At 44.4% G+C, this 9,960-nt stretch overlaps 1 protein-coding gene across 1 annotated transcript; it reads right to left on the minus strand.

Annotated features, from left to right (window-relative positions):
- Window positions 1-3,024: 3,024 nt before the first annotated feature.
- On the minus strand, window positions 3,025-4,754 carry LOC121585428 (protein LRATD2-like). Its single transcript, XM_041901775.1, has 2 exons — window positions 4,567-4,754; window positions 3,025-4,383 (listed from the first exon to the last, which is right to left on the minus strand). The coding sequence occupies exon 2, from the start codon at window positions 4,188-4,190 to the stop codon at window positions 3,357-3,359; it is 834 nt and encodes a 277-aa protein (XP_041757709.1). The 5' UTR covers window positions 4,191-4,383; window positions 4,567-4,754; the 3' UTR covers window positions 3,025-3,356.
- Between the last annotated feature and the right edge of the window lie 5,206 nt (window positions 4,755-9,960).

Here is a 9,960-nt window from a genome sequence, read left to right on the forward strand (position 1 = left end):
TACTATTTTTCATACCCCGGTGGGAATCGAACCCACAACCCTCGCGTTGCAAACGCCATGCTCTACCAACTGAGCTACATCCCTGCCGGCCATTCCCTCCCCTACCCTAGACGACGCTGGGCCAATTGTGCGCCGCCCCATGGGTCTCCCGGTCACGGCCGGCTACGACAGAGCCTGAATTCGAACCAGGATCTCTAGTGGCACAGCTAGCACTGCGATGCAGTGCCTTATACCGATGCAGTGCCTTAGACCACTGATAACAAGTTCAAACAGGTGCCATTAATACAGGTAACGAGTGGAGGACAGAGGAGCCTCTTAAAGAAGAAGTTACAGGTCTGTGAGAGCCAGAAATCTTGTTTGTTTGTAGGTGACCAAATACTTATTTTCCATTTACAGGCCTCTCTCATCTTTTTAAGTGGGAGAACTTGCACAATTGGTGGCTGACTAAATACTTTTTTTCCCCACTGTATGTTCTATAGTGTGTTGATGAGTAACATTGTCTGATAATCCACTGTAATATCTGATAAGAGTGTGCATCTGGACTCGACTGCAGGTGCATATGGTATTTCACATTTCAGTTTGTCAATGTCAGTGATGTTTAGCATAAAAATGCACAACAGCACACCGGAATAGAACAACATACATATTTGATTAGTCTGTGTTCTGACCACAGAGAAAAGAAGGAATCCGAATGCCTATACAGACGTCCTATCCAATAACAGAGCCAGGAAATCTCTCCCATGTCCCATAGGGCCTCGACTGCAGCAAAACAACTAAAGCATTGAGGGTGTTCGATTAATCTCGCCGTGTTCTGCACAGGCTGAAAGTTGATTGCATTCCTGGGTGTGAGCCAGGGGCCCTGCTCTGTCCGACGGCAAAGTCGGCTCAAAACAAAAGTGACAGAATTAAGCATGTGTAGTAATTAGTAGTATTCTGGGGGTTTTTCCCATGCAATGGTGATTTATTTTGATAAAAACACTATCTGCCTTCCCAACGATAACTAGAAAATTCTAACATTTATTATATGGGAGAGATGTATGTTTCTGGATGATTCACCATGCTGCCTTGTTGACAGAATGACTGAGCGGCGCAGATTACTGTTCGATTAGACGGGCCTTTACCCGGATCAACCCTGGCCAGCGATGACGTGACGGGCCTTAACCCAGATCAACCCTGGCCAGTGATGACGTGACGGGCCTTTACCCAGATCAACCCTGGCCAGCGATGACGTGACGGGCCTTTACCCAGATCAACCCTGGCCAGCGTAAAATAAGTCCCTCATTATCTCAATGTTAATACAACACTGGAAAACAAACATGCAAAGAGCTGGGTCTCTCCCACCACGTGACTGAGACGGCTTCAGGCGTCACTCTGACTACAAGGATAAGGAGTCCTCAGCAGTTGGCTGTGCAAGTGTGTGTGTGTGTGTGCAAAACAATCACCGCTCAAACTAGCTAAAGGAAAAGAAACAGCATTAGAATGCATAGGTGAAGCAGTCACACACACAGTGAAAACAGAAATGACCTTTGTTAGAGGAAGCAGATAAATGTTCTGCCTTTGTGTAGTAATCCAAGTAGGCTGCTGGAACCTGCTGGAACAAGCTTCTGGGTCTCTGCTGAAAGGCAGAAAGGTGCTTAGTAAGCTTTGGAGCTAATCACCTTTACACAACATAACACTTCGTGCAACAATCCTGCTTAAAGCAAACGAACAACCCGGATGTCAACAAAGGAAGAGGACAAACTAGTTGAACATCTTGAACTGAATACCTTGAGGGGTTAAGGGTTAAACTGACTACCTCGAGGGGTTAGGGGTTTTGGGAGATAGTGAAGCAGAATTCAAGATGTCAGAGGTTATTCAGCTATTCTGAGGTTGAATCAAAATGTATCACTGCCCCAGTTCACTTTCTTTACACCCCAATGTAACACCTGTGATGCAACTGGTCAGTGGAAGATAACCATTCCAATATCTTCCCTTTGTGTAGTGGATGAAATGACTCCTGGTTAAGGAGCTAAAATAAATGCGTCCGACTTGGGTGTGAATGCAAAACTACACAGTACCAGCAATCAATGTCTGCAATTAAAAAAGTACAAATACATTTCCCCTTTGCAGTAAATTAATCAATGACTAGTGCTGTAAGAAAATAAGCATTTAGGTTAAATAGATATTTATTTCCATATTTCCTCATACAAATGTTCAATTCCAAAACTAAAATGGTTAAAACCCATGAATCAATACTTTACTCAATTAAAGTGCAGCCAGTACACATCCCAAATGGCACCCTGTATAGTAGTACACTACGTTTGACAGGGGCCCATAGGGCTCTGGTCAAAAGTAGTGCACTATATAGGGAATAGGGTGCCATTTGGGACACACCGAGTTGTGGTTGTGAATACAATAACCACAGTCTGACAGGTAAGAAACGGAATCAGAAAGCCACAGTAGGGAATCTGGAAAGTGAAATATCCAATGGCTATGAATATTAATGGATCACATGTTCTGCTCCTTCTCCATTGGTCTCCAACACCGGAATTGTTCTGCAACAACCACATCTCAATAATAGGCAATAGGAAAGGCTTTGCTCCTCTTCAGATTGGTAGAAAAACAACAGTGACCGGTCCATGGGATGACATTAAGCTACACTGAACAAAAATATAAACGCAACATCTAAAGTGTTGGTTCCATGTTTCATGAGCTGAAATAAAAGATCCCAGAAATGTTCCATATGCACAAAAAGCTTTTCTCCCTCCCCCCCAAATGTGTTTATATCCCTGTTAGTGAGCATTTCTCATTTGCCAAGATAATCCATCCACCTGACAGGTGTGGCATGTCAAGAAGCTGATTAAACTGCATGATCATTACACAGGTACACAGGTGCACCTTGTGCTGGGGACAATAAAAGGCCACTCTAAAAATGTGCAGTTTTGTCACAACACAATGACCAACATATGCATATCTGTTTACATCTGTTAGTGAGCATTAGTCCCTAAATTCATAGATTAGGGCCTAATCAATTTATTTCAATTGACCGTTTTCCTTATATGAACTGTAACTTAGTAAAATCTTTGAAATTGTTGCGTTTATATTTTTGTTCAGTATAGATGGGAATGTTTGGGATTTCAAGGTGTTAGTCTTATCTCAGATATAACCTGTTGGGAAATTAATGCACTTTATTGGTTGAGTAGCTACTTCATCTCAAACCAATATAAATGTTTTGGTATGCATAAATGCGCATGGCATTGCGCCAAAAATAGGATTGCCAACAGTGTTCTAGTCAAATAGGCTTCTGTATCCTAAAGCTGAATGCTGCCCAAGTCCTCCACTGGACATGGCCATCAGCTCAGTTTCTCTTGGGTCTTTCAGTTTACACTGTGATGATAGTCGTCCTTAATTTCAGCATCAGTTGAGTTGAGATGGTTAGCTAGCTCTTGCGTCACCGCAACTCTGCCTATCTGATCGTTTCTCCTCTTCTCCATGATCAAGTCGTCAAAACTCTGAAATTCAAGGACGTGGCTCTTCTTTTCAGAAAACAGCATTTTCAACCTGTAGGGCTGCTTTCCGATACGGATCTCTCCTCCTATTTTGAATTCCCTCTTCCCGAACCTGCACCACGCAGCAAAGCACTCAGAGTTCCTCCAGTGCAGCTCTCTGTCTCGCGCTCCTACTTGCTGCGTCGCGTTCTGCACCACCACCTCCGGAGGCAGCGCGCGGAATTTATACAGCCCGTTTACTATCCTGCCTCTCTTTCCTTGACTGGCATCGGTCAGCGAATTATTCTTTATTTCAGCCCGGTGCAGGTGAACGACCTGAAAGTCCCCCACGTACACAGCCCAGTGAGGGTACTGGCCCGTAGCCACGAACTCCACCAAATCCCCCGGTTTGCACTTGTTCAAAAGATCCTCTGTCGAATACGTGCTCATATCAGAGAGTTTGAGATTTTTCTCGTACACAGATTCGTCACGGTAGTACACAACACACTCCAGCTCGTTGCAGTTATCGTATCGCTTCTCTTCCTCGTTCTGGTCCTTGTCCGGTCCGTCAATACGTTCCTCTTGTTCGTCGTCGTCGGCGGAGAAGATATAGGACACTCCGATCCGGGGACCCAGCTCATCCTCCGTGTCAAACCCGTTCGGATCTGCGGTCGGAACATTGTCATAACTCAGATGTGTCAGTTTCTCAACCTGGTTACCCATGCCACTTCCAGGTGGGTGGTGAGTGGAAAAATGACACGTTTCCACCTGTTCCAGGCGCGGAGGAGGTGAGGTCGGTACTTGGACCGGTAATTCGAACTAATTCCAAGGTGTGGGAGGGTTCCAATCCATCATCAAATGCTTCCGGTCAAAAAGACAATACAGGGATGATGTCCAAAGGATTACAGATATCAACCTAGTGAAAAAGAGAGAGGAATGTTTGAGGATTTAATTTCCAAGGCGGTGATATTCGACATCCTCCTGTCAAACTCTTTAGAGTAATAGGTCAACATTCCAAACAGGTGTCCGCACCTTGTTTAAACCCGTTAGCATGCATTTTAAATCAAGGAAATGCAGAAATAAACGACGTTTTACTCACCCCCAGATTTTGTAGATATTGAAAGTACATCACCGATGATCATTTTGTTATTATCATCCACAGGAAACTACATATAATTGACTACAGCTTGGTTTCGGTCTGCTTTGTCAGAAGAATATCGGAGGCTCCAGCTATCAGATGGACTCGGCGGCGGCGGTTTCTGTGTGAACTGAAACTACTGGCTTGTTGCGGAGCGCCACACCACGGCTTTATTACGACGGTTTGTCACTTAAAGAGACAGCGCACCTTTAATACATCCAACAAGTGATACCCACTTGACCACGTCCCTATTTTCTTTCTGGCTTCCTATATTTGTTTCCCTTCTCCTTATCATGGGGCAAAACAGACGGGGGTTTGGTATATGCGTTTTGCCTAATCTTGTTTTTGCCGGATGTCTAGCCCGCATTTTTCCGTATTTGATGTGCTTTGCAATGCTGCAGAACGGTTTGCATGATGGAGAATATCTTAATTTAAACCAAAGCTAATAATTAGAACAGATGAAAGTTATTCTAATATCGACCTACTGGTTTCATAGGCTGGCAAAGTTACCAACCGACTGGGGCACACAAGGGCGCATAACAACTATTAATCTAGTTCGTCTCTATTATTCTGTCACTCATCTCTAGCAACATCATTACATTGAACTGGTTGTACCCATATAGAGTACTGATTTCAAATCACTAGCTTGCCCTGCATGATGGAATGCTAAATTACGCACAGAACAGTTATGTGCATATACATTTTGCATGCCATTCTGTTGGCTGGTTTCGTGAAAACTAGCTAAGTGTAGTATTGATGAATTGTCCCAGTGATAGACTAGTGTCCTGTCCAGGGGGTGTACTGTACATCAAGCTGCCTCACTACAGAAACAGGATATAGACTAGTGTTCTGTCCAGGGGGTGTACTGTACATCAAGCTGCCTCACTACAGAAACAGGATATAGACTAGTGTTCTGTCCAGGGGGTGTACTGTACATCAAGCTGCCTCACTACAGAAACAGGATATAGACTAGTGTTCTGTCCAGGGGGTGTCCTGTACATCAAGCTGCCTCACTACAGAAACAGGATATAGACTAGTGTCCTGTCCAGGGGGGGTACTGAACATCAAGCTGCCTCATGCTACAAGGCTTGTGCAAGGCTACTTACTTAATACAAACTGGATTGTGTTGCAGCTTTTGTGTCTGACTCAGTGCTTTATTTTTAGCCGTTGTTGTGCAGAGTGGCTCCTCTCTGTCTGTCTGCTGAGTGGTGACTTGGGGTGAATATCCAATACATCACTCCGTTTTATTTTGAAACCTGACATTTCATTTTGGTTGTCTGTCCTAGAATGCATGTCTTCCTGCCTGTCTGCATGCCTGACTCCCTGCCTGTCTCCCTGCCTGTCTCTCTGCCTGTCTCCCTCCCTGTCTGCCTGCTTGTCTCCCTGCCTGTCTGCCTGCCTGTCTCTCTGCCTGTCTGCCTGCTTGTCTCCCTGCCTGTCTCCCTGCCTGTCTGCCTGCCTGTCTGCCTGCCTGTCTGCCTGCCTGTCTCTCTGCCTGTCTCCCTGCCTGTCTGCCTGCCTGTCTACCTGCCTGTCTCCCTGCCTGTCTGCCTGCCTGTCTCCCTGCCTGTCTGCCTGCCTGTCTGCCTGTCTCTCTGCCTGTCTCCCTCCCTGCCTGTCTGCCAGCCTGTCTGCCTGCCTGTCTGCCTGCCGACTCCCTGCCTGTCTGCCTGCCTGTCTCCCTGCCTGTCTGCCTGTCTCCCTGCCTGTCTGCCTGCCTGTCTCTCTGCCTGTCTCCCTGCCTGTCTGCCTGCCTGTCTATCTGCCTGTCTCCCTGCCTGTCTGCCTGCCTGTCTCCCTGCCTGTCTGCCTGCCTGACTCCCTGCCTGTCTCCCTGCCTGTCTGCCTGCCTGTCTCCCTGCCTGTCTCCCTGCCTGTCTCCCTGCCTGTCTGCCTGCCTGTCTCCCTGCCTGTCTGCCTGGCAGGGCTCAGAGAAGAAAGTTACATTACTTCAAATACCAACTGTTCAGGTGTTTCACCCTGAAATGAAGCCTGTATGTTCTTGTGACTATAGTCCCCTGGTGCCTCTGTAGACTGCCAACCCTGCTCTGCCTACCCTACCCTACCCTACCCTACCCTACATTACCCTACCCTACCCTACCCGACCCTACACTACCCGACCCTACACTACCCTACCCGACCCGACCCTACACTACCCGACCCTACACTACCCTACCCTACCCTACCCTACACTACCCTACCCTACCCTACCCTACCCTACCCTACCCTACACTACCCTACCCCTACCCTACACTACCCTACCCTACACTACCCTACCCTACCCTACCCTACCCTACCCTACACTACCCTACCCTACCCTACACTACCCTACCCTACCCTACCCTACCCTACCCTACCCTACCCTACCCTACCCTACCCTGCTCTGCCCTGCCCCACATGCCCAGTCTGACATATTAAAGACAATGGCTACATCCCAAATAGCACCCTATTTCCAATATAGTGCACTACTTTTGACCAGAGCCCCTCTGGGACTATAAAGGCTGTAAAGGGACTAAGGTACCACTTGGGGCACGTGGCTCCTCCTACTGTCTGCAGGTGGAATAACACTAGAAAGTCTACAGCTGGGCTGACTGGGCTCTATCAGAATCTATCACAAACACAAAGAGGAGACCCTGTTCTGTTACTTACTGTTCTTCAGCGAGGGGCTGGTTGGTGATTCAGAAAGTGAAAGCTCTCTCTCCCTCTGATCTCTCTCTGCTCTCTGCTCTCTGCTCTCTGCTCTCTCTCTATCTGCTCTCTCTCTCTCTCTCTCTCTCTCTATCTCTATCTGCTCTCTCTCTCTATCTGCTCTCTATCTGCTCTCTCTCTCTCTCTCTCCCTCTGATCTCTCTCTGCTCTCTCTCTATCTGCTCTCTCTCTATCTGTCCTCTCTCTCTCTCTCTCTCTCTCTCTCTCTCTCTCTATCTGCTCTCTCTCTCTCTATCTCTCTCTATCTGCTCTCTCTCTCTCTCTCTCTCTGCTCTCTCTCTCTGCTCTCTCTCTCTCTCTCTCTCTCTCTCTCTTTCTCCTCAGATACTGCTTAGAACCTGGCTCAGAATGAAATAACCCATTAAAGTCCGGAAGGCTGTGGAGTAAACAAAACAAAATACATTTGCTACAGAGCACTTTCTTTTGTTTCCAACTGGTTGTGCTTTGGTTTGTTACATCAGAAGAATTTTAAGCAGCTAATCGTAAGCCGTTTAAGACCCCCCTCTCTCTGTAGGTTTCAGCAGGGAGTGGGACTGCTGTCTCTCACTCTCTCTCTCTCTCCATCGTAGGTAGATCACAGCTCTCTCTCTCTGTGCTTGGCCTATCTCTCTGTGTTCTGCTAGACATTGGAGATCACTACCTATGTAAATCTGAACAAGGGTGGCGTCATAAAAATAGGTCAGAGATTCTAACCTAATGACCTGAGGCTTCCTACTGATGATCTGTTCTGATTCTAGTGAAGGGATTCTGATAATACACACACATCTCCAGTAGTATTCAGGCTTTGTTCAGTCTACATTGAGATTAACATCTCCAGTAGTATTCAGTCAAGGTCCAATGCTATGGGGAAAAAAACAGCATTTTCCCTCCGTTGTTTGAATCAATATGCTGTTCAGTTTCTTTGTCCTGTACAATAAACATGGTAGGCAGCCTATACAGTGTACTGAATACAAATCCAGTGTACGTGCATTTCCTAGCACAAGGAGAAGGTTGCTTTGTCATATCCAAGAAAACATTCCCCAGAACAGCATCATGTTTCCATTGTTTGTGTGTAGCGTAGGCTATAGCCAGAAGCATGCGGTGAAGCTGACCTTGCTAGCCTGTGGGGAGTCCAAGGCCAAGCCAAACCTTACTCAATAATATCAATGGGATATTTACTCTATGTTTGGCACAATGGGATATTTATCTATTTTGTAATATTTTGTGGGGAATTTTCAAAGCTCCAAACTGGTAACACTTGTAACGCAGCCACTCTTACATTCAAAACCTTTCACCACACAACCATTGATCCAAAATATAAGTTTACTGTGAAATATAATGAGTACATTGGTTTAATCACCAAAACACAACATAATGATATCTTCTCAATTTAGCTCTTTTAAGAACCAGTTAATCCAATAGCAAAACATATAAGATACATGTTTAAAAATTGCCCTTTGAATGTAGTATGCTACAATACTGTAAATGACAGTACATTACACTGTTTTCACATTAGGCAATATATTTCCACTACCCATTAAAATGGACTGGACATCTAATTTCCATCATTTCTATCCCATGTGTGATCATTGAAGACATCTTTCAAAATATTATCAAATGAAATAAATTAAAGAAACAATGTTTAGAAGGCAGTAGTTTGTAGAAAAGATAAAGGAGCAATATCTTTTTTTAATAAGGTCATCTTTCAGAACTAACAATCACCAAAATAAAAACTAGACAGTCAGGGAGAATCTAAAATTCAAAAAATGTCATGGCATGGGGCCCCCATTAATTAGAGTGTTTGAGTCACTCAGATAGCATAAGAAAAAGGCAGAAGTCATGACAAAAATGTGTATAATTGAAGGTAATGTGTAGAATTGCAGGAAACTAGCTATAAAACTGTAAAATGTTCTCTCTGCCCCATGGCAAAATGTGTAGAATTGCAGGAAATTAGCTTTAAAACAGCAAAGTGTCTCTGCGGCCAAGAGGAGGGCCTTTAAAACCCCGCCTTTGGCTGTTGTCACTTTGTCTGCTCTATAAATGCCATATATTACGGTATTACAGGACTGTATTGGCCAATTACATGTTAGTAAAGCAGTGTGATTTGATTTGATTTGTTATATACAGTACATCTCTGATCTTGTTAATATCAGATACAAAAAAATGTAAACTGTGAAATACAATCATAATAGTCATAAATCATTATAGTAGTACATTCGACTAGGCCTATATATCATACTTTTTATGTTTCTACTTTACAGACATACATTTTCAGTAGGTAGGTCTCAAAATCTGTAGTAGACAAACCAATTGACATGTAAAATCTATAGGTTTACCAAATTTGACATTTAAAAAAATATATTAATCCCCCATATATATATATTTTCTTATTTTTGTATATATTTTCCTTTATTATTTTACCGTAACTCTACCATCCCTCCCCTAATTGGAGTAATTTAATGGACAACAATACTTAGGCTTCTACAGTACTTCCAGTTTATACATACTATATGCATTTTACGGACACGGTACACAGACACAGTACATTTTATATTAGTTATCTCTTAATATTTTGTTTATCCCACCCTTCAGCTACCCTCAACCCCTTCCATCTATCTCTAAAAGCCATCCAGTTTTGATTTCTACTTGCCAAATATTTTTCAACTG

This window comes from Coregonus clupeaformis, chromosome 17 (genome assembly GCF_020615455.1).
Source record: "Coregonus clupeaformis isolate EN_2021a chromosome 17, ASM2061545v1, whole genome shotgun sequence".
Lineage (NCBI taxonomy): Eukaryota > Metazoa > Chordata > Actinopteri > Salmoniformes > Salmonidae > Coregonus > Coregonus clupeaformis.